This window comes from Mauremys mutica, chromosome 1 (genome assembly GCF_020497125.1).
Source record: "Mauremys mutica isolate MM-2020 ecotype Southern chromosome 1, ASM2049712v1, whole genome shotgun sequence".
In the NCBI taxonomy this organism is placed as follows: Eukaryota; Metazoa; Chordata; order Testudines; family Geoemydidae; genus Mauremys; species Mauremys mutica.
The window spans coordinates 28,733,387-28,760,290 of NC_059072.1; the positions used below are offsets into that span (position 1 = coordinate 28,733,387).

The window sequence follows — 26,904 nt, forward strand, 5'->3', positions numbered from 1 at the left end:
GAGGAATGTGGACTAATGTGGACACGAGAACAAATGGATATAAATTGGCAGTCGGGAAGTTTAGGCTTGAAATTAGACGAAGGTTTCTAACCATTGGGGGAGTGAAATTCTGGAACAGCCTACCAAGGGAAACAGTGGGGGCGAAGGACCTCTCTGGCTTTAAGATTAAGCTTGATAAGTTTATGGAGGGAATGGTTTGATAGGATAACGTGATTTAGTCAATAGGTCAATAACGTGCCACCACTGGTAATCAGTACAGAGGGTCAATGTTGGGATATTGAAAGTCTTTTTCCTGAGTGTCTGGCTGGAGAGTCTTGCCCGCATGCTCGGGGTTCAGCTGATCGCCATATTTGGGGTCGGGAAGGAATTTTCCTCCAGGGTAGATTGGCAGTGGCCCTGGAGGTTTTTCGCCTTCCTCCGCAGCATGGGGCAGGGGTCGCTTGCTGGAGGATTATCTGCTACTTGAAGTCTTTAAATCAGGATTTGGGGACTTCAACATCTGAGTCAAGGGAGAGAATTATTTCAGGAGTGGGTGGGTCAGCTTTTGTGGCCTGCATCATGCGGGAGGTCAGACTAGATGATCATAATGGTCCCTTCTGATCTTAAGTTCTATGATTTTAAAAGTTTACTTTTTTTGTCCATAAGTCCTTTCAATGGTTTTAAACCATTTTTGACCAAACCCCTGTGACTGCAGATTGGTGAAATTCAATGACACTTGGCACATTAATAAATTAAAATTTATTATGCAATATGGCCTTAATTTAACCCTAAGCCATTAGTTGGATTTGTTTCAGATCTAGGCTATTTCAATCTTTTATATAATTGCTTAGTTTTCCATTATAAAACACTTCCATATGGGTTTTTACTTCCTAATGACATTTATTTTACACTACAATTAAATAAAACTTTTGGATAAAAGCGTTAATGGTTAAGATTCATTTCTTGCATTCACCGATCTTTCTTGGTGCTGGTTTGATTTCTGCTTCCAAAGTGCACAGCCATCTCAAAAAGAAAACACAACCTATTGTGGCTCCTATTTGGAGCCTCTATATGGTTTTAATTAAATAGCATGACTTTACATTTGTTTATCTCTCTTACGAAACACACATCATGTACCATGGGAATCTTCCATAGTGCATCTCTCACCCATTATTTGCCATAACATCTTGTTAGCCATATTAATTTTCACATCAAAGTTTGTTTTGTAAATAAAAAGTCTCCATGTACCCCTATGAAAGCGATTGTCTGATTACTAGAGCCACCTTAAGTCTCAGTGTTCAAAACACTGCTACTCCTCTAACAATGCCTCCTGCCATCCCATACACACCTTTGCTGTTGCTCCAGAGGTGTACTGTCTCTTTAATTTTTCATTCTCACCCTGCAGCTCTTTCGGCTACTGATTCATTACAACAGGATGCAGAGTCTCTCACTTCCTTGGTTCTGGTCATCCCTGCCACAGCCGCAACCATGTCCTCTAGCCCTTATTTAAAAAAATGTTGAACTTCATAAAAACATTGAGGTAACAAAGCCAAATGATACAAGCTACGTGTGTTTGGCTTGAGCGGGGGGGTTGAGGGGGAAGGATTTAGCAAAGACTACCAGCAAACCTTGGCAGCTGCTCAAAAGTGCCTGTCCGCTTTTGCAACTTTGAATGAAAGATTGAAATGGATTTTTAGTGGAATCTTTTAAAAGCCAATTAATTTTTTACGTACAAAGTAGGATTTTACAAACCAGGAGTGTTTGTTTAGGTCCATAAAACCTTATGTAATTACACAAATATATTTGCATTTCTTTTAAGTATTTTAATCAACACAACTTGTTTTGCTCTAATTATATTTTACAAACTGTACCCTGACTACATTCCCTATGTGTACATTTGTAGGCAGCTAAGTTCAAATGGAAACCCCTTTTTTCTTTTTAGTGATTTTGACTAAATTGTCCATAGTCCAATGATTCAAATCAGAGTGTCTCTTCGCCTACAGGAGTCCTTTACAATTGATTATTTACAGACCATTCAATGGCCATTCTCCTTCATAATGACTATAAAGATTCCTGGGGACAAAAGCATAGTGGTGGTAGTTGTCACCACCTGACCTCCTCTTGTGTAATTTGTTTGACTACCAGGGTTCCACCAGGGAAGACTGGACCAAGTTGTACCGCTGTAACCAGATTTTGTTATCAAACCAAGCATTTTCTCTTCCCTTACTGAGTATTACGCCCAATACCTTTATTATACCAGCCTGCTTAATCCTTTCAGCACTCTAATATTTTTAACATCTGCATAAATATTCCCTTTAATCCCTCACTTTTTCCTTAAATCACTTACTTATCTCCCAAAGGGACATTTCTCAGCCTATTTCTCTCCTTGAATATGAGCTTATCTTTGTGATTGTTTGCATTCATTCTTTAGCTACAATTACTGTTCTCTTCATGATCTCCCATTGGTCTTATTCTTTAAAGTTTCAGTAGCATTTAGCATACCTTTGCCTGCTCTGCCAAGCATTCCTTTCTATAGGAATCCAAAATAGCTCCCTCTATTCCCTGTATGTTACTTAATTTCTCTTTAGGAGAGACTTCTGTATAATAATTTAATAACATGTTTTTTTGTTTCTTTTTGTTGCATTTCTTGTCTAACACTATTTATTGGAGTTCCTTTTCTACCTGGTTCCAGTCTCCCCTATCATTTATTTAGGGGAGTCAATAGGGACCACCTTTAGATCTAACCCACTCCTCCAGTGCCCTGGAAACCTGAAATTTAAACCCTTCCAATGCCATTGCTAAACTTCTGGGTTGTGATCCTTGCAAGTAAAGCTACATATGTAATAAACTATACATTACCAGCTCCAGACAAATGGAATCCGAGTCACTGAACTGCTATATTGGTGTTCTCCTGAGACCTTTTCCACTCAGTTCCCCAAGAACTCAGTTTGACTACAGTCTCGTCACTCAGGTTCCTTTCTATGGCATACAGAAAAGCTATGTTGACGACAAGAGTAGGGGGTGGGTATATTATGGGGCATACCACACATCCAAAGTTACACAGCAAAACTTTACCTTATACAGTAACCCCTCACTTATTATCATCCCGGTTAATGTTATTTCGTTGTTACGTTGCTGATCAATTAGAGAACATGCTCATTTAAAGTTGCACAATACTCCCTTATAACGTTGTTTGGCAATTGCCTGCTTTGTCCACTATTTGCTGAAAGAGCAGCCCATTGGAGCTAGCTGCTGGGGGCTTGGAACCAGGGTGGACTGGCAGCCCCCCTATCAGCTCCCCTAAGTTCCCTGTGCCGCAGCCTCCCAGCAGGCTATCCATTGCCAAGCAGTTGAGCTGTCCCTCCCCCCACTGTCATATGCTGCTCCTACCTTCTGCCTTGGAGCTTCTCCCCGAAGCCTCCTGCTTGCTGTGCAAAGGGGGGTGGGTGGAAGAGAAGTGCTAATGTCAGGGTGTCGTCCCCCCCCCACCGCTCCTATACCTCTCCACAGAGCCGGGGCAGGGGGGACACAACAGGGCTCAGGATGGAGGGAACTTGCTGGCAGCAACTGCTGTCTCAATTTGCTGATCTACTTAAAAATGAGTGGGGTGAGCATACTTAAAGGGGCAATGCAGGTCTCTCTCTCTCTCTCTCTCTCTCTCTCTCTCTCTCTCTCACACACACACACACACACACACACACACACACACACACACACACACACACACACACACACACACACACACACACACACACTGTGTGTCTCTCACACGTCTCTGTCTCTCTTTGCCATGCTGTGTCTCCTCCCTCCATTCCTGCTGCCTTGTAGAGTGTGAGACTACATTAACAACAATGTGTTAACCCTCAGCCGAGGGCTCAGCCAAGTGCTAGTTCATCATTTAGCAGTAAGGCATTCCCTGGGAAATATCCCACCCTCTGACTTCACCACCTTAACCAAGCTTCACAATCATAATTGCTGTGTACACTATTAATTGTTTGTTTAAAACTTACTCTGTGTGTGTGTGTGTGTGTATATATATAGAGAAAGAGAGAGTCTTCTGTCTGGGGGAAAAAATTTTTCCCTGGAACCTAACCCCTTCAATTTACATTAATTCTTATGGGGAAATTGGATTCGCTTAACATCATAGCGCTTTAAAGTAGCATTTTTCAGGAACATAACTACAACATTAAGCAAGGAGTTACTGTATTCCTGCTTATCTTAGCTAGCACAGACATCCTGACTCTAGCATACTGCTTGGTAAGCCCCTATTTACATCTTAACCTTCCATTCACCTTCTTAGTCATGCCCACTAAAAAACGAGGCAAGTTACTTACGTCAAGCCAGGCCTACAGAGAAAACTAAAGCATGAGGAGGGTGACTTGCTGAAAGTCTGTTGCAGAACTAGGAACAAACTTCCAATTCCCAGGCTTATGTTTTATCCATAAAAATAACTAACTGGATTTTTTAAATTTTATTTTCTAAAAAGGAAATTACTGAGGTGGTGGGAAAGTGTTACTGCAGTGCTATGCTTGGGAATTCAAGCACTTAAAAATCAGGATAATCCAAAAAATTGTCTTCTCTTGCAACATTAATTCATCCATATCTTGCATGTACCGGTATGTAGCAGTTCCTGTTTTCTTTGTGCAGTGTAAACATACTAACATTAACATATGCATATAAGTTTACATTGAAGAAGGCAATCAGGAATAATATATGTTACATGCCACACATGCAATATGTCTGAATTAACTTTGTTGGAAAAACAGTAAATAAGTTTTCTGAGTTTCAGTGCTGGATTTCACAAGCTTGAAATTGCATTAACATTCTTTTTTTTATTTTCGTATTTTATACATAATTACATTAAATTACTTACTGCTGTCAGACTGTAAGAATGTAAGCAACACATGTTTTGAGGGGTGGGTTTTGGAGGTGGGAGTTGTGGTTTGTTTGGAGATTTTTTGTTTTTGTTTTATATACGGTAAATACTGTCGTCCAGATCCACAATGTAGCTCCACTGATGTCAACGACTTATAAACTAACTTACCTCAGCTGAGGATCTGTCCAAATACATGTTTCTGTGTTCTCTACCATAAATTGGAAATAAAATAAAATGCAGAAAGCAACTAATAATTCTTAATATTGTAGAGACTTGATACAGATGTGTACTTACAATTGATCTAGCTTCAGATGCCCTCAAAGATGTAATTTTCTTGCTCAAAGTCTGTTCATGCTTTTTAAAATACCATGTTTCACTGATGTTTAAAATAGAATCAAACAGAATCCAGAGACATAGGACCCAGTTCACTCACAATGAAGTCAATAGGAGTCTTTTTGGGGGGAGGGAGGGTAATTAAATGTATGTTTCTACTCTGCAAAGTAACAGTAAAGCTGCTATTGTGGGTTTCCATACTTATTGTCTCCCTATGATTTCAGAATCTCATATTCTTGGTTCACAGTTTAGAAGATGCTGTTTGTTTTTTAATGGCCAATTCTATAAATTTAGCCTGTGCTCTGAGTCAAGCTGGGTTCTTTCCAGCTCATGCATCATCACTAGTATTAAAAGTTCTGTAAGCTAAATTAGGCCTTCTTTGGCAACTGAATAACACCTTTCTCCCCCAACCTTTAAATTTGTTTCCACGGGCATAACTGATTGGAATTTTGTAAACAATGTGTTGATAATGCATGAAAAGCAGTAGGATGTGCAGCTAATTTTATGTTAGCTGCATTGACTCTGCTGTGCCAACAGGAGTAAAAAGCTTAGAAATGAATTCATCTTTTACAGATTGAAAAATGCAAAGTAATGGCATCCAAGAAAAAGCCACTTTGGCTTGAATTTAAATGTGCAGACCCCACAGCCCTATCAAATGAAACTATAGGCATTATCTTCAAACATGGAGATGACCTTCGCCAGGATATGCTTATTTTACAGGTATGATTGCTAAACTGCTATGTGATATGTATGAGAGCCACATGAATAAAGTAGTGTTTGGGGGGGGAAAAAACTTTTCCTGTCAAAAATGTATGTAAATTGTATTTATGGTACACTTGGAACATGAACTTATTATTTATTAAAACATATTATGGTACTGCTCAGAGGCCCCAACCAGGACTAGGGCCTCATTTTTTTATGTCCTATTGGTACTTTATATCACCTTTGTACCTCATTCCTCCTGTCCTAGTGCTCCTGCATGCGTTTGGCTAGATGGTAGAATTGAGACTCTGAGTTTCTTTAATAAATTTCACACTTTCACTATCCTACAAAATTAATCTGTCATTTTGGCCATTATGATCCATTTCCCACTAAAGGAAAAACATATTTTTTTTGGAAACTTACAAAGGTAAAAGAGAGTGACAGATTGCACTTCTGCTGTATGATCTTGCTGGTTGATCTGATGATGGTGTTCCAATTGACGAGTTTACCAATATTAGCATTTTTTGAGGATTTACATAGAAGTTGGTGTTTCATAATGTGATCAGTTCTTGTCTGTTAAAATAGGGCATACAATAAATATGTATGTTTTATCAGGGAGAGAGACATGATGTGAGGATAGGACTGAGAGCCAAGAAGTATAACGTTCTAACTCCAGTTCTGCCACTGACTGACTCTGTGGCCTCAGATGGATCATTTATTCTTTCTGTCTCAGTCTATCCATCTGTAAAATGGGATAATGCTACTGACTTGTCTCACAAGATTATGGATAGGGTTAATTAATTGTTTTATAAAGTGCTTTTGAAGATGGAGTGCTGTAAAAATGTATATTGTTTTTATGACTAGATTCTTCGAATTATGGAATCTATTTGGGAAGCAGAATCCTTGGACCTGTGTTTGTTGCCGTATGGTTGCATTTCTACAGGAAATAAAATAGGTACAGTACACTGGATGAGATCAGTGGATTGCAGAACATCATGGTGGTAACAAATCACAAAAATTGTACATAAAGTTCATATTGTATGTCTCTGTAAGTCATGGCTCTAGGGTGAGCCTTACTTTTGACCCCTCTCTCAGTCCCTCCCTGAGCATTGCTTTCAAGTTGGTAGGTCCAGCATTTGCATGTCTCTGAGTGAAATCACCACTGTGTTTACCCAAACTGGGTTTGGCCCCTGCTATACACTTCCCCTCAGGAGCTGTGATCAGTATGACAATGCAGTGACACCAATCAGCTTCTTCAAAGCAAAGTGTTATTTATTTGTCCATAGATACACAGCAATCAGAGAAAGAAGGGTTAAAACAATATGAAGCCCATACACATATTATTTTACCAAAAGCTTCACATTTTCCCCAAGATGTTGGTAGGCTGATGTATCCTTGGTACCCTCACTCTTCTAGGAGCCAGGTTTCAGTCTGTTTTTCTACAGACCCTGTTTTTCTCCGTCTCCCCTGAGCTTCAGGGAGTGTCTCTTTTTAAAACCAAACAGACTTCTTTGTTCTTTCTGTCCACGCGCTGTTCCCCCTCTCCCCATTGCCCAGGGAGTGTTGTGTCCAACTTTGACAGGGACAAAACCTCAAAGGCCTTGACACCAGTATTATTTGTTGAATAATGATGACTGGAGCTGTCTAAGGCTTGGTCTACACTGGTGACTTCTGCCGGCACAGCTATGTCACACAGGAGTGGTAAGAGGTGTGACTCGTCAGCCTACCAACACCTTGGGGAAAATGTGAAGCTTTTGGTAAAAACTGCACATTTACTGGGATAGCTTGTTTCACTTGTGAGGATGATTTTTTACTATTCCACCAAAAAATGCAGCTTCGCTGGTATACCTACATCCACACAAAGAATGCTTTGCCAATATAGCTATACCAATATAGCAATACTGGTAAAGTGATCCTAGTGTAGACATGGCCATAGCTTGATCTTCACTTCAAAGTTTTGCCAACATAGCTATGTTGGTTAGGAGTGTGGGGGAGGGGGAAGTCACATCTCTAACTGACACATCTAAAAATCCCAGTTTAGACAAAAAGTTATACCTTTTGCGCTGGTGTCGCTTATTCCATTTGGGAAACAGGTTTAAGCTTTGCTGGCAAACGAAGTCTTTTGATGGTACAAGCTGCATCTCCACCACCAGGTTTGTCAGTATAGCTATACTGGCATTCCTTTTTAAGTATAGACAAGGACTAAAGTAATTAACTTTGGTTTCCTGGAGACATGCAGAACTTCCCAGGACTGAGTTAACTTGTTGCATCCACATAGCAGATGACAGCATGATAGCAATCAAATCGCCAGAGGTCCACATAATATTCACAAAAAATAATATAGGTATTTCCCACATTCTTCACAATACACTTTTTTTTTTTTTAAACTTTCCTCTTCCCCCTGCAACAGAAACTGCTTTATAGGCAGTACTGCTCAAATTAAGAATTCTCTAAAATATCTCTAAAGTAATTTTTCTGAAAGCTAAAAATATGTGGCATAGAGAATATGTGATGTTGCAGTGGAGAGATTTAATCAAGATTGCTTTGAGGTCACCTGCATTACGCATTCATAACTTTGTGATTTCTGAGCAATGCAGCAGTCCCAAATTCATGCTTATTAAAATGCAGGATGTTGCAATATAAAGGGTATTTCTCTTTCTCAATACATATTATGTTTTTAAAATCAGAGAGATTACTATTCAAATTATATAAAATGAAAATCAAAGGAAATTAAACATGAATGATATGTGAAAATATTACTTGATACATGTACTTTAACATTAACTGTTAATGTTAAAATGTTTTCAAATTTTGCAGCCTCTCCATTAGACCCTTTTTTTAGAAAACGTATTATTTTCCAGAAACTATAAGACTTAATTTTATTGCATATAAATTTATCTTAAAACTACCCAATTACATAAAAATAGAATTGCAGGGGGGAAAAATCTGCCATTACTCTTTCTTCTTTTATGGGTTCTTAATAGGCTCCCAATTTTTTATTTCAAGAAAATTATATTCTTTTGTACTTCCTCTATTCCCTTTTCCATGTGATGGATCTAAGAATTGTGCACCCCTCAGTACCACAAAAAAGGATATTGTTGGTCAAATGAAGGGACAGTCTCAGCTCATTACTGAATGTTTTCTCAGGTTAAACTAGTGTTCTTCAATATGTGACTCTTTGGTGCACCACTTCAAGGTCTCCTAGAGGTTACATTCCCTTGGACCAAAATCAGAGGGTCATGATAGGCAGGTGGTCTGCCAGAGCATTCACTTGCGGATTTCCCCAAATCTCATTCTTCTCCCCAATCTTATTCAACATATATATGAAGCTACTGTTTGTGAGCCAACACACAGATTGACGTTCCAGCAATATGGAGACTACTCAGATCTAAATTCCATTAACATCAAATATAAAAAAGAACCATCTTTCAGGTTTTTCAGTACCTGGATGGAGATATTACATTTGCAATATTTGTACTATAGTGACTTTGAATTGTGACAGTGCAACCTCCTAATGTAAATATCTCAACAGAATATAAGACCTTCACTCTGTGACTTCGTGGTTCTATGAAATAATACACAGACAGCACTGGTTCTAAACTAAAGTGTTTTTGAAAATAAAATTCTTATTTCCTCCTTGTCTTTTGTAGGAATGATTGAAATTGTGAAAGATGCTACAACAATTGCCAAAATTCAGCAAAGTACAGTTGGCAACACAGGTGCATTTAAGGATGAAATATTAAATCAGTGGCTGAAAGACAGATGTGTGATTGAAGAAAAGGTGAATTCTTAGACACTTTTGAATTGGATTATCATAAGCACCTAAGTGACTTAGGCGCACAAGTCCCATTGAAAGTCCCAAAAGTGTTCTGTAACACACACTTTGCATCCTCTTTGTAAATTATTCTGTTTTGTTGTTGTTTTAAATTGGTTCACAGGTGTCATTAACATAGTTTGTTTTTCCTTTAAAAATAAATATTAGTGTGTGTTGTAGCAGAATAAGAACTATGGTGTGTATGATGAGGTGTCATGTAACAGGGCAAAAGGAAAGCTAACAGTCATAATCCTGAGTAACAAGGTGCTTTTTTATCCCTTTTGTTGATGGTATTTGGAAGTGATGCATGGCGAGCTGATTAAAGCAAGCACTGTTAGGCCTGGTCTACACTGGGGGGAAGGAGCTAAGTCAGTCTAAAGTTACGCAACTTCAGCTACGAAAATAGGGTGCTGAAGTTGACATACTTAGAGCTACTTACTTCACTACTTACTACTTCACTTCGGTAGGTCGACTGCTGATGCTCCCCCGTCAACTCCGCCTACGCTTCTCACTCTGGTGGAGTACCGGAGTCGACGGGAGAGTGCTCGGCGGTCGACTTATCGTGTCTTCACTAGACACGATAAATTGACCCCCGCTGGATCGATTGCTCCAGAGGTAAGTGTAGACAAGCCCTTAGGAAGGCTGTAAAAGGCAGCATGGCTTAAGGTTAAGCACAGGACTGGGAGCTACTGGCTTTCACACTGATTTGCTGTGTGGCTTTGGGCAAATCATTAACCTCTCTGCATGATTTTTTCCTCTGTAAAAGTGGGATAACAATATAAATGTAGCTCACAAATGTGTTATGGTAAGTAATTAATAAGGGCCTGATCCTTCAAGGTGCTGAGTGCAGTGTAGGATCCTGCTCTTAATGCCTATACTGAGATTTGAAGGTGAAGTGTTCTATATAAGCCAGTGGTTCTCAACCTGCGGCTGCAGGCCACATGTGGTCCAATTAGCACACAGCTGCAGCCCAGCTGTGTGCTAAAGGTCACCAGGCCCTGCGCTGGAGTATGGTTTCCCGGCTCTCTGGCATGGCAGGGTCCAGGCTGCCCAGCCCAGCGAGGATCTGGGGTCTGGGGCTGCCAGCCGGCCCCACGGGGTACGGGCTCTGGGGCTGCCACCCAGTCCCACATAGCAGGGGTCTGGAGTCCAGGCCTGCCAGCCGGCCCTACAGGCTCCACGGTCGGAGTTGCCAGCCCCACACAGTGGGGATCCAGGGTCAGAGCTGCCCCCCCGGCCCTACACAACAGAGGTCTAGTCCAGGGCTGCCGCCTGGCCCCATACAACAGGGGTCTGTGGTCCAGGACTGCCACCCAGCCAGGTCGAAGATCAGGGCTGCAACCCAGCCCCGCATGGCACAGTCCAGAGTCCCTGCCCAGAACTCCACTACTGGGCCCATCTGTGGAGGGCTCTCTGTGGAGGATTGAGGGGGTGCACTGTGGTTCTCGACCTGCGGCCCAGATAACACATTGTGGGCCACATATGTGGCCTACAATGGTAAATAGTTTGAGAATCACTGATATAAGCAATAGAATTTTCTTACTTTTATTCTTGCTATTAATTAGTTTCAGGCAGCAGTGGAAAGATTTGTTTATTCTTGTTCTGGTTACTGTGTGGCAACCTTTGTACTTGGAATAGGAGACAGACACAATGACAACATTATGATTACAGAATCAGGTGAGGTTTTTTATGAATTACATACTTAAAATAGGGACTGGGTATGTTTTATTAGATGTGTGTTTTAACAGATATTTAATTGATATTTACATTTTACTCATTATTCATCATATCCCTGTACCTTTTATTTATTAACATTAGTATTTAAACTGACTCACAGACATGTAAGACTGCACTGACTGGAAGTCAGGGTGGAAATGTTTAATCATGTAACATAAATAGGGTTGGTAACATTTTTATTGACGTGCATAGATTCTGTGCTACTGGTATAGCTTTATGGACATTTATTTCATCTGTTTTTCCTGTATAATTTTTTAAATGTATGTAAAACCCAAATTCCAAAAAAGTAAAACAAAATCAACAACTTTAGCCCCCTGATTCTACCATCAGAAACATGGATGCAACTCTGGTTGAGCTTAATGAGCATAAGAACATAAGAACGGCCATACTGGGTCAGACCAAAGTATCCTCTCCTCTGACTGGTCAATGGCAGGTGCGCCAAAGGGAATGAACAGACAGGTTATTATCAAGCGATCCATGCCCTGTCACCCAATCCCAGCTTCTGGCAAACAGAGGCTAGGGACACCATTCCGGCACATCTTGGCTAATAGCCATTGATAGATTCATGGAAGATAGGTCCATCTAGCTCCCTTTTGAACACCGTTATAGTATTGGCCTTCACAACACCCTTTGGCAAGGAGTTCCAGAGGCTGAGAGTGTGTTGCATGAAAAAATACTTTCTTGTGTTTGTTTTAAACCTGATAGCTATTAATTTCATTTGGTGGCCCCTTGTTCTTGTATTATGAGAAGGAGTAAATAACACTGCCTTATTTACTTTCTCTATGCCACTCGTGATTTTATAGACCTCTATCATATCCCCCCTTAGCAGAAAAGTCCCAGTCTTATTAATCTCTCCTCATACAGAAACTGTTCTATACCCCTAATCATTTTTGTTGCCCTTTTCTGAACCTTTTTCAATTCCAATATATCTTTTTTGAGATTAGGCGACCACATCTGCACATAGTATTCAAGGTGGGGGTGTACCATGGATTTATATAGAGGCAAAATGATATTTTCTGTCTTATTATCTATCCCTTTCTTGATGATTCCCAACATTGTTAACTTTTTTGACTGTGCTGCACATTGAGTGGATGATCTCAAAGAACTATCCACAATGACTCGTCTCTTTATTGAGTGGTAACAGCTTATTTAGACCTCATCATTGTATATGTATAGTTAGGATTATGTTTTCCAATGTGCATTACTTTGCATTTATCTGCCATTTTGTTGCCCAGTCACCCAGTTTTGTGAGATCCTTTTGTAACTCTTTGCAGTCTTCCTGGGACTTAACTATCTTGAGTAGTTTTGTATCATCTGCAAATTTTGCCACCTCACAGTTTACCCCTTTTTCCAGATTGTTTATGAATATGTTAAATAGGACTGGGCCCAGTACAGATCCCTGGGGGACACCACTATTTATCTCTCTCCATTCTGAAAACTGACCATTTATTCCTACCCTCTGTTTCCTATCTTTTAACCAGTTACCAATCCATGAGAGAAAGCAGAATTAGGCTGTTAGTGAAATGGCTTGGTTTCCAGTGAACTCAAGCATTTATATACCTTTATGAAAAGATCCTGCGGAATTAGTGACTATAGAATATCTTTGTTATAGATATCTATATGATGGTTAAAAAATAACTACAGAAAGGGTTGCATTATGTATTAAATCCTAAAGGAGTAATTTCTGTGGAACCATATTTGTTTCATCTCTATTGTATTTTATGGGGGCTTTTCCACAAGGGTATATGGTGATATGGATTTCAAGTTTTCATGGTACAGCTTTTTTTAATTCTGTGACTTGTGATGTATATGTTATAAGGTCCCAATAGTAACAAGGCCACTAAGAGAAATAGATAAAGATATAGAAGTTCTGCCTGCTTATTAAGGGACGCAAAAAAATAAATTTGAACAATAAATATTTTGCTGCGAGGCTATGATGATGTATAAAAAGGAGAACAAATAGTCTGTTCTAGTAAACCAGAGTTATATTATAGTAAACTAACATAAGATAAATCTTAACAAGGTTGCTATCCATAGTATTATGGATGCCAGTGGAAATATTTGTCTGCTACTTATCAGCCTAATCTTGAATTCTCTTTCTTATAAAGGTAATCTCTTTCATATTGACTTTGGCCATATTCTTGGGAATTACAAAAGCTTCCTCGGAATTAATAAGGAAAGAGTCCCTTTTGTGTTGACACCAGATTTTCTTTTTGTCATGGGAACTACTGGAAAGAAGACAAGTCTGCATTTCAGTAAATTTCAGGTAAGGAGTCAATCTTCTGATGTAAATAAGTTAAACAATGTTTTATTTTTTGAGACTAGCATTTGGTGCCTTAGTCTTCAAAATTTAAGACTTCCCTGTTAACGGAATGTCCTGAACCAAAATCAAATTCTGGGCTATTTTAGGCCCAACTAAATTTTCAAATTACCTATATGATTATGGGAACTAGAATTCAAAAGGCACATATGGCACTGCTTGGCACAGCATTACCCTGCAATGGAAATGAATGGGAAGACCTGTTACTCTATTTCACGTTTTGAATGGGATCACCCAGTATGACATACCAGGATACAGTCCAGACTAATGAGCAGCTGTATCACCCCTGCCCTGCAACCTTGGGTGCCTTACACTGCCTTGCTGAAGCAGCTCCCACCTGGGCCACTCACAAACCGCCTTTGTGCATGCAAACCACACCCTGAGTGTCTGTGTGTAACTGCAGCCTGCCAACCGCTCTGGGTTACACTGTCTCTCTCCCCAGCCTTGGTTATACTACCAGGTAACCACAACACATCCCCAGTCCCAGATTTCCCCCCAGAAATGTATGTCCTGTATTGCCCAGCCTTTTCCTGAACAGTACAAAATATTTTAACTCCGTTACTCTTTAAACAGAATGATATGACATTTTATTATCTCAAATAATTATTCAGGCACTTAAGTTTAAACACATTGGATTAGATGATACAGTAAAACAAGTTTAGGAACTACAAAGAGATTTTAAGTGGGTACAAGTATAAAAGTCAAAAAAATAACTTTCTGTTTGGGCAGGGCTGTGGGGTTTGGAACATATGTTAAAAACATCATACAGGGCAATCTTATAACTTTACATACAATGTTGCCACACATTTTATCAGGACGATACTGACCATTACAAGATTTCAAATGATACCTTACAAGACATGTCTTGGAAAAATTATTACAATAGTGTTTAGGGTGTGAATATAGGGGTGTATTCTGTTAGACCCAGTTAATAGAATCATTTTCACTAGACTATTTATGTTTATTATTAAGTTTCAATATATATAAAATTAGAGAAGACTAATGGAATTTGCTAGCATCAGCCATAGTGTGAGCAGGTGCTGTGCATACTTTTAACTGCTATGCCAGGGCAGCTCATTCCTGATCTGCATGCCTATTTCAGTCCTGGAATTCTGTTTCTGAATAGAAATTTCCAGTTGTCCTGAACCATGGTAGGTTTTTTAGTATTTTTTTCATATGTCCTAAGTGTAGGATAGTGTTTCCTTCTCTGGAGTGCTATCGCTTTAACAATGAGGGCTTCCAAAATGGCTAAGCACATGACTTCGTAGTGTTTTATAGGGCCTGCAGAAGAAACCTATTTAGTAGGCTTAAGAAAGATAAGATAATGGCTTCCAGTGCTGCTGCTCTGAGATGTTTAAAATGAGCATTTTCAGGGTAAAATCTTCTCTATTTGAACATATATGTGTTGTTCCGTCTTCAAATAAGCTTTTCTGGAACAAAATTTCCATTTCTAAACACAAAGCAGCTGCCATTTTCCAACCTGTGCTTCTAAAAGTAAGTGAGAACCCGCTGCTAGTTTTGAGCCTTTATTTTGAATCAAAAGCAGTTCCAGCATCATCATAGTGTGAAAGGATTTCATTGCTCTAGCAGTGCAGTATTTCAAGTGACCTGCAGATCCACCATATTTGTAAGGTGATAGAACGTTTAAAAGTCAAACTATTGCAAAGCCCTTTATAAAGCTAGGCATTTCTTGGCTGTTGGAAGATAGGAGAGTTGAACCCCCCTTCAAAGGAGGATTTGAACCGAACATAGCTGTGTACCAGAGCAGAAGTGCTATTGCAGACGCTGTGTAAACCATGCATTAATGTGGGGTTCAAATGCCAGTGTGAATTGGTAGGTCATGTTCAGTCTGGAAGCAGCGATTAGATAGACAGCAAGAAAATATACCCCAAGAGAACTGTGAGAAGACATTGTAGCTACACTGTACTGCAATTCCCCAGTGCTGATGCACTGAACCAGTGTAAACTGGCACATGGGACAGTGACTTTCCCTGGGATCTAGGAAGCTACACTACTGCAAAAATCTCTAATGAAGACAAACCTGAATTCTGGTGTGGGCCTTAAATCACAATCTTTCCCCCCCAAATCTAAATTGCAGACCTCTAAATCATACGGACATTGTTGCATGTAAGATAGGCAGTCTAATTTCCATTAGTGCCAATAACCAGATAAAAAGTAGTTAACCCGTTCATATTTTCTTGAACTACAATTCTGATAGTATAAACTGGTCAATTATTTATCTTTTCAAAATGTACAAGAGGGAGGATTTAGAGAGAGGTTTCTATAATAACAAAAAAAATGTAACTGCATTTGCAGTTCTGCAGTATTACAGTACTGTCTCAAAATTTGTGTTCTGTCAATGTTTTAAATGGCTTGTTGTCTTCAAAACAATAAAAAGAAAGTTAAAAATAAGGTGAGAACACCAAATAAGAGACTTTCCTATACTAAATCTGTATTTTTACTTATACGGTTTTTTAAAAATGTGCAATATCTTTTAAATTTCAATAATGCTAGTGATCATGACCTTTTGTCATAGTAAGTGTTTCATTTGTTGTGACTGTTGACTTTGCTTACTAGGTATTAATGGAAGAGGTTCATTATTGAGCCGTCATTAATTTTTAAGAGTACCTTATATTAATTTGAAGTTCAGCCATATTGCAGTTTTATTCTTAGAGAAATCTTCTGTAGTGTACTGTTCTGGTGCTTATTCCTCTTTAAAACGTCTGATTTTGCCCCTCTGACAGTTGTTGAAGACCATAACCACAGGTCATTTGGCAGATCTTAAAGAAGCTGTTAGTTTAAAAAAATAGTATCTTTGATAAAGAATAATGCAACATAACATGCAGCTAGCTATTACATTTCCAAAGTTACCAATGGCATGGCAAACGTATAAAGCAAGCAAAGACTCATGGTACAAATATTGTCTTGGTCATTTCTATCAGAGCTTAACCTAAGTTTTGCATTTTCTGATAGTTATTTAGTGGAGTTAAGATGTGAAAGGATATTAACTGTGTCTTGAAACTCTGTTTTGCTGAAAGCAATATTGATGCTTCTGTGTCTTTACCACAAAAGTTCAATTTAGAAGAGCAGAACTCAGATCTGAGAAGAAGAATATTTTAGTGCCCGTGTAGGTGAATTTTCTGGCTGCCTTCAATGCCTTTAGAATTCTGTCTTTGTTCTTAATGTCCAAGAGTGTGCCAGTGGTACTGAATTTTTCTTTTCCAGCTTTTTTGGCTGGGATCTCGCAACTCCTTTTCATATATGAGGACTTCTTAAAACAAAATTCTCTGTGAATCAGAGGTTTGGTCCTCCTTTAATTTGCAGAAGCTTTAAAAATGTTCTGGTTTTACCCTGTATTTTTAGCATCTTGAGCCTTCTGTCTGCTGGGTGTTTTTTTTTTTGTTTTTGTGTTTGTTTTTATTATTAGCTTAGATATTTCACTCTTAGTATTTTGCTTCGCCCTGCGGACTTGATAATGCTGTGTTATTTTTCTAATATTGCCTGAACAACTTCCTCAAGAGATACCCTGTGGCTATCAAATCATGTAGATGATTGTTAGGAAAAAGTGATAGGGGAAAAATACAACTCATCTTCATTTAAAAGTACTAATTTGTAAAAGAAATTGTGTGTTGGGAAGAGTGGGTTTGTACAGGTGACTTTGGACAGTGTACATTAGAAAGATGCCAAAACTTCTAGAACAGTGATCCCCAAACTTTTCATGTAGCACTCCCTTACCTCTGTCCACCCCTCCACCCCCTGGAGCCACAGTCAGGAGCCAGGGCCAGGCATGTGGCCATGCGTGTGTGGCATGGACAGGGGTAAGGATGCCAGAGCAGTGACCAGGCACCAGGGGCTGAGGGTGGGGCCACAGCTGGGGGACAGGTCTGGAGCTGTGGCTGGAAGCTGGAGCTGAGCTAGGTGGCACTCCCTCCCTGCTTCCCATGGGGGCTGGCCAGGGCTTTGCCACGCTCACCCCCCCCCCAATGTTCCTCTGTGCACCCCACAGTTTGGGACCACTGTTCTAGCTAATATCTAGCATAGCTTTTGGCTCTAAGAACTCTCATTTGTCCCTTTCGTTGTGTTTAAGGGGATTTTTTTCTTTCTTGCACGATGTCTCTGTCTTCAGAGATCATTTTGCTTTACTGTGCCTGCAAGGATACCCTCAGGTCTGTCTATAGCCATGTACCTGAGGCAATCTTCTTCATGTCGTCGATGCATACATATGTGGTTTTCACCTCTCTGCCTCTTGAGAGAGTAGATATCGGCATCCTTTGAGAGTGCCAATTCAAAACTCACTTCAGATTATACATAGACAATTAGCTTTAGTAAGTCATTGCAGATTCTCAGAAATCTCAGTGTCCTTAGACTAAATGTGAGACCTGATGAAGCAACTGTTTCTTTATGACACCATGGTTCCTCTGCCCTGGCACCAACAATATTGAGATATAACATCCAGGGGAAAATAGTCTCCCTGGAAACCAAATTTCTTTGATTCCATCAGCTGATACAACTATAAAAAGTGCTCACATCTCCTTCAAGGAGAAATAAATATACATTAGTTTTTGTGCCAAAATTTCCTTGTTTGAAATTAATATACAAACGTAGAATTTCCTCCTTTCTGGTGTCACAGAAAGACACTAATCCCCATAAAGTTACAGATGAAATGAGTTTTCTATTATAAACTCAACTCTGATCAACATAATATACCCCTAACTTTGTCAGCACTAAACCAACTGATCTTAGATTTGACTGAAGAATTTATTTGGAAAATTTTAGGCAAATGGAGAGGTTTGGGAGAGGTGAGAAATTATTTAAAAACCCTCTTCTGGAACATCTTCCTAACTTGTTTGGCTCTTGTCACTCCTACAGCTGTGCTGGGATCACTCTTTCCAAGGGATGCAGGGCATGAAAGCAGGATTTCCTCCTTAATGGTCATGGCTCCATAGTTAATGTTTATTTGTTAAGATGAGGTATCATGCTGTCTCTTAGTAAAGGACTTTAAAAAACAAAAACAAAAAGCAAAACAAAAAAAACTAACCCTGATTTAAAATGAACACACTCCAATAAGATATTGATAGGATTTTGGAGAAAGTTACCTGGAAATACTTTGATTGCTTAAGGAACTTAAACTGACTTATTTTGAAATTTGTGGGAAGTCTAATCTTAAAGATAATTCATACACTTGGAAGCACAGACGTTACCATAAAATTTAACTTCGATTTTTTTTTTATTTTCTATTGCTTGGTTTTGTTTTGATTTTTTTTAATAACTATTACTTGGAAGGATTTTACCTCTAAGCTATTGAAATATACTCTGTCTTAACTCTAGCATTAGTGTTTTCTTGAATATGGAGCTTCATTGCATTACTTCGCTCAATTGGTTTTGAGAAAACTATTTCTAAAAGTAAATGTGATACAGATTTAAATAAAATGAAAGTGTTTACTAATTAGTCACTTTCTATTAAATAATCTTCTGATTCATTGTATATTTAACCAACCTATAAGAACTGTTTGCCTTTCTAAAGTTTTTAAATGATGTACCAATGTAATTAGATAAGGTATATAGGTAAGTGATAAAGCAATAGTGATAGTAGAAAATATATTCTTACTCCAGTGAGCTCAGTATGGCAGTCAGCTATATACATATATACACACCTCTACCCCGATATAACGCTGCCCTCGGGAGCCAAAAAAAAAAAATCTTACCGCGTTATAGGTGAAATCGTGTTATATCAAACTTGCTTTGATCCACTGGAGTGCACAGCCCCGCCCCCCTAGAGCGCTGCTTTACCGCATTATATCTGAATTCCTGTTATATTGGGTCACGTTATATCGGGGTAGAGGTGTGTGTACGTACACACACACACACACACACACACACACTCCTGCAGCAAAAATGGGGTAACTTAAAACTAGAGCTGGTGAAAATGATAGCTATCTATCAACAAGATGAACCTTAACAGTGTTCTCCATTAAACATGTAATCATCTCTGTAAAGTGTATAGAGATATAAAGAATAAATATTGCCCCAGAAGTTCTGCTGAATTTATTACAAAGTGAGCTTGTTTGGATTCTCCCATGATAAATGGAAATGCTACTGATTTTAGAGAAAGATGGTAAATTAATGAGGTTTCTTTCATTGTTACTGGCAATCACCACACATTAGGAAAATTAAACTTAAATCCTCTTTTTCACTAAAAAGCTTATGTTTGATTAATTTATGTAATGCTGTTACAAAAAGCCCTTTAGTTTTTGCAACAAAACACGGCCCCATGCCTCAATAGCTACTAGTGCATCCAGAGCAATGGATGGGGAAGTTCAAGGGTGGCAGGTTTGTAGAAATGTTGGTGGTGCCCAGAACCCGCCCCCCCCCCCAAACTCCGCTCCCCACTTGCCTAAGGCTCTGGGAAGGAGTTTGGGTTGGGAGAGGTGGTCTGGGGTGCAGACCCTGGGCTGGGGAAGGGGATTGGGATGCAGGACGGGTGAGAGGTTGGGCTTTGGGAGGGGTGCAGGCTCTGGGATGGAGTTTAGATATAGGCTGTGGGCTTGGGCAAGGGGTGGGGGTGCAGGAAGGGTGCAGGCTCTGGAAGGGAGTGTGGAGGGCTGTGGTGCAGGCTCTGAGAGGGAATTTGGGGGCAGGAGGGGTTGTGGGGGAAGGGGGTACAGGCTCTGGGAAGGGGTGGGGTGTGTGCAGCACTTACCTGGGGCTCCTAGGCAGGGCAGGCGGGAGTCTCCATGTGCTGCTACCCCCAAGCACTGCCCCCGCAGCTTCCCATTGGCTGCAGGGGCACTTGGGGCGGGACACAGACCCACCCCGCCCAGGGGCTGCAGGGAGGGGCTGGCAGCCATGTGGAGTGAGTGGGCTGGCAGCTGCTCAGCTCCACTGCCCTGCCGGTGGTGAGTGGGGGCCCTGGGCTGTTTTAAATGGCCCGAGGGATGCACAGGGTGAGAGTGCCCAGGGAAGAAGGCGGGGCCAAGGGAGAGACCCGGCTTCAGACAGGGCTCGACCTGGGCCTGTAGTACCTGGGCACCAGGAATATTCCTGGTGCCTGGGCACCATGGGCCCATAAAACTCACCACCCATGGGGAAGTTAGCTTAATGTTTCTGTTAACATGAATAGTAGGGAAATTAAGCGTTAGCAATTTAACATGGTTGATTAGTACTGTGTAAATCAATTTTAAGCAAGTTCCTAAATGAGCTTCCTAAAACCTTTTGTTTCAGTCTGCTCAGTTAGTTAACAACAAAACTTTCTTCTCTCGTGCAGGACATTTGTGTGAAGGCTTATCTTGCTCTTCGACATCACACAAACCTGCTGATCATTCTGTTTTCCATGATGCTAATGACCGGAATGCCCCAATTAACCAGCAAAGAAGATATTGAATATATCCGGGATGCTCTAACTGTAGGTAAAAATGAGGAAGATGCTAAAAAGCATTTCCTAGATCAGATTGAGGTTTGCAGAGATAAAGGCTGGACTGTGCAGTTTAACTGGTTTCTACATCTTGTGCTTGGAATCAAACAAGGAGTAGAAAAGCATTCTGCCTAATGTGTCTGTAAAGTGAGTAACTATGCATAACTAGAAAGTTAACAAGTCTGGATGTTTACTTATAGCTTACTAGTAATTGAACTATCAAAGTTGCCTTTTAATTTGCTAACAGGTTAAATAGGACTTCTAAAAATGGCAAACTGCTTTGCCCTGAACTTCAAGAATGTCAATCTGTTTCTTACAGAAAAAGATTTTCTGGAGTTGCTGACATTGCAAATACTGTTTTTTATTTGTTAGTAGCTTTGCTGATATGGCCTACAATTTTCCCATTTTTCTAAAGCTACAATGAAGACAAAGGGAAAGCAGGGAGTGGAGCCTGGGAACTGAAACATGGGTGCCCTGTGACTTTCCCCTAAATTATGCATGCTTGTCAGGCCCTTCAAGAGATGGAGGATTTTTATTTATTTTAAATACTCTGATTTGTAAGTGCCTCTACAGGATGTATACTTCTTCAGGAGGGCTTTATTACCAAGCATTCTTCACCCTCATTCTCCTTCATCCTTTCCTTAACTCCCCTTGACCAGGCCTGAAAGAGAGTCCAAGTTTAAAAATTAGATTGACCTAGCTACGTTGCTCAGTGTTGTGAATAGTTTCATGCTAACTGCCAGTGTAACCACAGCTAGGTCAACGGAAGAATTTTTCCATTAACCTACCTACCACCTCTGAAAGATGAATTAACTACATTCGTGGAAAAAAACAGTTGAAGGTAAAAAGAAGTGGCTCAGGACCCATTTGTAAATGTTTATGGCTTGTCGTGACCCAGTAAATAGTCTGGGGATAGAGGTCCTGGGATGGTTTCAGTCGGATCCTGTCTCTTGGGGGTGGGGGGGAATAGGGGAGGGGGTCCTGCCCGGCACTCACCCCACAGTGGTGGCTCCTGCAGATCCTGTGCTGTAGGCCTGGCTGGGCTTGGCTTTCGGCATTGCAACCTCCAAGGTTGCAGCGCCACTCAGGTGTGGCCCCGCCTCCCTGACTGGATTAAATTTGTGTGAGTGGAGTTGTGATTTGGCTCATGAGGTTGCAGTGTCACTCACTCAAATTTGGCCTACTTGGACTCCTGTCCTGTTGACAGCTAGGCCAAACCTGAGTGGTGCTAGGACCCCCAGAGGTTGCAAAGCTAGGAAGTGGGAGATGAGCCCAGCCAGCCCTGTGGGACTAGAGCCACAGAAGCTGCCACAAAACCCTTTGAAACATTCTGGTGACCCAATTTTGTGTCCTGACCCAGGGGTTGAGAAACTGTGGACTAGGAAGAACCTTACATTACCATTGGTGTAGCTTCCTGAACCATAAAACCAAAGACCTAATTGGCCCTTCCACAGAAGTACCCACAGAACATCTCCTTTACCTTAAAGTTCCTGGGTTTGCTCTGATAATTTTAAGTTTAAGTGTTTCAATTTTCATTTAAGTTCCTTTTTTAAATGAACATCTAATATATTATATTGAATCTTGATGCTTATATAGTTTTCTTGTGCAATTACTAGAATTCTGCCTATACATTAAAAGCTTTATACAAGTAATTTCCTTTTTCCTCAAAAGAATCTTCTCTAAGAACAATTGACATTTTGCCAAATGTTTAAGAAGCCCAAAGGTTATTTATTCTTCAGAGACATATTTTCAAGTTATACCAATCAGGAACTAAAATGTAATCTTTGAAATGGTGTATATTTTGCTATTTATAGTGTTTTATTTTTGAAGTTATTTTAAAAATAATTGACAAGCTATTTATGAAAGGAATTAAATTGTTTTTTTAATTTAAGTATAAACTAAATCTAAAGACAAGGAAATACTGGGGGCAAATATTAGGTGTATATTTAACTATTTCTCTAATAGGATATCTGAAAATAATTAATTGATCCTGTTAATATAAGAAAAAGCAAAACAGTTTATAGCATGAATTTTGCTTCTGACTTAAATTATTAATACCCTCCCTGCTGATTAATTGATTTTACCAAAGAGAGAAGACAGCTTACAGAATGGCCTATTTGCACTTGTGCCTATGTAATTGCTTCTTTCATTAAACCCAGATGATCAACTGGATTTGCTAATTTGTTATTGTTTGTATCCATTTCACACTGTTGCTTAGATTTTAACAAGAACTACTGAGTGTTCTCTTAAAGGATTCGTAATAGATGTACTCTAGTTGGTATCTCAATTATGAAACAGAATTTTTAGTTTTTAAATGTAGGTGCTTAATTGGTTGCTCTCCACAAGGTATTTTTGATGTGTAGGGTAAATTTTGATGAGGAGATCCAAAATGCTTACATGTTATGAAATCATTTTCCATTCTGTCACATAATGACGCTGTGCAAAATGGTTTTAAAAGCATGCTGAGGTGTAAAATGATTAGTATTGTGTCTAATGTGATATTCTTGGGTTTGTGCTCTATAGTCCTGAAATGAATTCTCTGATGATAAATCATGAAATAAAAGGATTTCTTTTTCAAAAATAGTCTGTTTCTCCAATAATTCAAAACACTTGTATGGAACTTCTGGAAGAAATGCTATTCAAAGCCCAGCTTGGAGGAAATTTTTATTAAGTCTAGAACTCTTCAAACAGCCCTCCCAACCCTCCTAATTCTAGGGACTTGGTCGATATGAAACAAAAGAAGACTCCAGTTTTGTGATTATCCACCCTGAGGGCAAACCCCCATTTTCTAATGGGATTTTATAAACCTTGGTTCTGTTCTTTAAAGCAAACTTGATTTAAATTATGCTATGATTTTAAATTAAATTCTCTGCTGTTAATATTAGTACCGCTGGAGTCAGCAATATTTGAAACAATGGTTGCAATTTTGCCAGGTAATGCCATTCATAAGCAAACTTGTTCATGTAAATAAAGACCTAACAGCAATCTATCCCTGAGAGAGAAGTTTACAATCTACTACTAAGTTTAAAGCATGTATCAGCAGTTTATTATGTGCTACAAGCTGACAAAAAAACCTTACGATTAATATATAGTATGAAAACAGGATTTGAGGCTAGAATTTAGTAAAAAGAATTCTGAAACCTTACAAAAATCTGTTTAGGCTAGCCAAAGCCTATGATAATACAGGAACACAGATCTTTGTTATACACAGACTTATATGGGGGAGGAGGGACCATTATAGCAGGAATTAAGGGAGAGACAAGAGAGAACATAGAGGGTGGAAATCAAATCAGTATCTGAGATGTCTGTATACTGATGTGAGAAGTATGGGGAATAAGCAGGAAGAACTTGAAATGCTAGTTAACACAACTATACACATGACTGGAATATTGGTATAGAAGGGTACAGTTTGCTCAGGAAGGACAGGCAAGGAAGAAAGGGAGAAGGTGTTGCTTATATATTAAAAATGTGTACACTTGGACTGAGGTTGAGATAGAACTAGGAGACAGACTTGTTGAAAGTCTCTGGGTAAGGATAAAAGGGGTTAAAAACATGTCATGGTAGGGGTTTGCTACAGACCACTTCACCAGGAAGAAGCAGTAGATGAGGCTCTCTTTATTTAAAAAACAAAAAAAACAAACAAAAAAAACCACACACACATCCAAAACATGGGACTTGATGGTGATGGGGGACTTCAACTACACAGACACCTGTTGGAGAAATACAGCAGGGCACAGATTATCCAACAAGTTATTGGAATGTGTTGGAGACAATTTTTTATTTCAGAAGGTAGAGAAAGCTACTGGGGAGAGGCTGTTCTAGATTTGATTTTCACAAATAGGGAAGAACTGGTTGAGAATTTGAAAGTGGAAGGCAGCTTAAGTGAAAGTGATCATGAAATATATTCTAATCCTCTTGCTTCTAATGTAAGACCAAGGACAGAATACGCCCTGTAACAATGCGTGACTCACCCCTGCGGCACCTCCTCCTGGTCCAGTATGGGAATTCGCTCTACAGCCTTGGAGCGCCCTCTGCAGGCTGGTGTCCCTCCTGGACCCTGGTGCTCCTTTCTCTTGGGGGCTGCCCCCTTGCAGTACCCCCACAGTTTCTGGGTCTCCCCTCCAAGGGGAATCCCCACCTCACCTCAGTATATGGCTACTGCCCAGTCCCCATCTAGCCCCCATTCACTGAGGCAGACTGCAGTGTATAAGCCACTCATCACAGGCAAGGGGGGTTTGGACCTGCTGCCTCCACCTACCCTTGGGCTGCCCCCTGCAACCCCAGTACCTCTTCAGCCTTATACTAGGCCTTCCCCTAGCCCTGCTCCACTCCAGGTACCTTCTCTCAAGTCCCAGGCAGCCAGGCCCCCCTCTCCCGAGGGGGAGGGAGAGAGACTGTCTGCTCCTAGCCCACCACCCTCTTATAAGGGCCAGCTGGGCCCTGATTGGGGCATGGCCACAGCTGAGGCTGCTTCCCCAATCAGCCTGGGCTGCTTGCCTCCAGCCACAGCCCTCTCCTGGGCTGTTTTAGATGGAGAAAAAACAAAAATAGAAAAGGTGGAAGTGGCAGAAGTGCTAAGTGACTTTTGTTTCAGTTTTCATCAAAAGGTTAGTAGCCATTGGACATCTAACATAGTGAATGCCAGTGAAAATGAGATAGGATCAGAGGCTAAAATAGGAGAAGAACAAGTTAAGTTACTTAGACAAGTTAGAGGTCTTAAAGTCAGCGGGGCCTGATGAAATACATCCTAGAATGCTCAAGGAGCTGACTGAGGAGGTATGGGCCATTAGCGATTATCTTCAAAAAGTCATGGAAGACCGGAGAAATTCCAGAAGACTGGAAAAGGGCAAATATAGTGCCAATCTATAAAAAGGGAAATAAGGACAACCCTGGGAATTACAGACCAGTCACCTTAACTTCAGTATCTGAAAACCTAATGAAGCAAATAATTAAGCAGTTTGCAGACACCTAGAACATCACGTCCCTGCAGCCCCCCACTTCCCGCAGCTCCCGTTGGCTGGGAACAGCAAACTGCTGCTATTGGGAGCTGCAGAGGGCCATGCCTGTGGATGATCAAGGTAAACAAAATGTCTCATGGCTTGCCTTCAGATTACCCTGATGGGCCACATGCCAAAGGTTGTCGACCCCTGGTCTAGATAATACTTAGTCCTGTCATGAGTGCAGGGGACCGGACGAAGGGACCTCAAGAGGTCCTTTCCATTCCTATGATTTCACCAAGGAAAAGATATTGACTTTAATGGAACCACCTGCATGAGTTAAGGGTTGTTAGAGCTAGCCCATTATTTGTAATAAGCATAATATACAGTATCAATATATAACAAACATCCTATACAGTGTAGTTAATTTCTGTAGAGTATGAATTTGTAAACAATTATTTTCCACATCCTTAAGGCCACCATCCCTTCATCTAGACTTAATGGTTCATGGTGGTGGAGGGGAATACTCTGTGGGGCTCTACAATGCTGTGAGATTCACCCCTGTGGCACCTCCTGCTGATGTCCTGGGAATTAGCTCATTTTCCAGCCTTGGAGCACCCTCTACAGGCCAGTGTTCCACAGCCGCTGGGCCCCTATGTCCCTCCCTGGACTCCGTTGCCCTGTTATCTGGGGTGCTGCCCCCTGGCAGTAATCCCTCACTCTCAGGGTCTCTCTTCCCCAGGGACTCCAAACCCCTAATCCCACCTTGCCTCAGCCAATGGCTACTGCCAGTCAG

General features: G+C 40.3%; 1 protein-coding gene across 1 annotated transcript in view; it reads left to right on the top strand.

Annotated features, from left to right (window-relative positions):
• Window positions 1-23,730, top strand: part of PIK3CG (phosphatidylinositol-4,5-bisphosphate 3-kinase catalytic subunit gamma) — a 40,433-nt gene extending 16,703 nt beyond the window's left edge. The window contains exons 6-11 of the mRNA XM_044984963.1: window positions 5,762-5,908; window positions 6,755-6,845; window positions 9,541-9,671; window positions 11,270-11,381; window positions 13,550-13,707; window positions 21,025-23,730. Of these exons, the coding sequence (XP_044840898.1) occupies window positions 5,762-5,908; window positions 6,755-6,845; window positions 9,541-9,671; window positions 11,270-11,381; window positions 13,550-13,707; window positions 21,025-21,306 (921 nt within the window). The 3' untranslated portion in view covers window positions 21,307-23,730. The remainder of the gene's footprint in view (window positions 1-5,761; window positions 5,909-6,754; window positions 6,846-9,540; window positions 9,672-11,269; window positions 11,382-13,549; window positions 13,708-21,024) is intronic.
• Window positions 23,731-26,904: the final 3,174 nt, after the last annotated feature.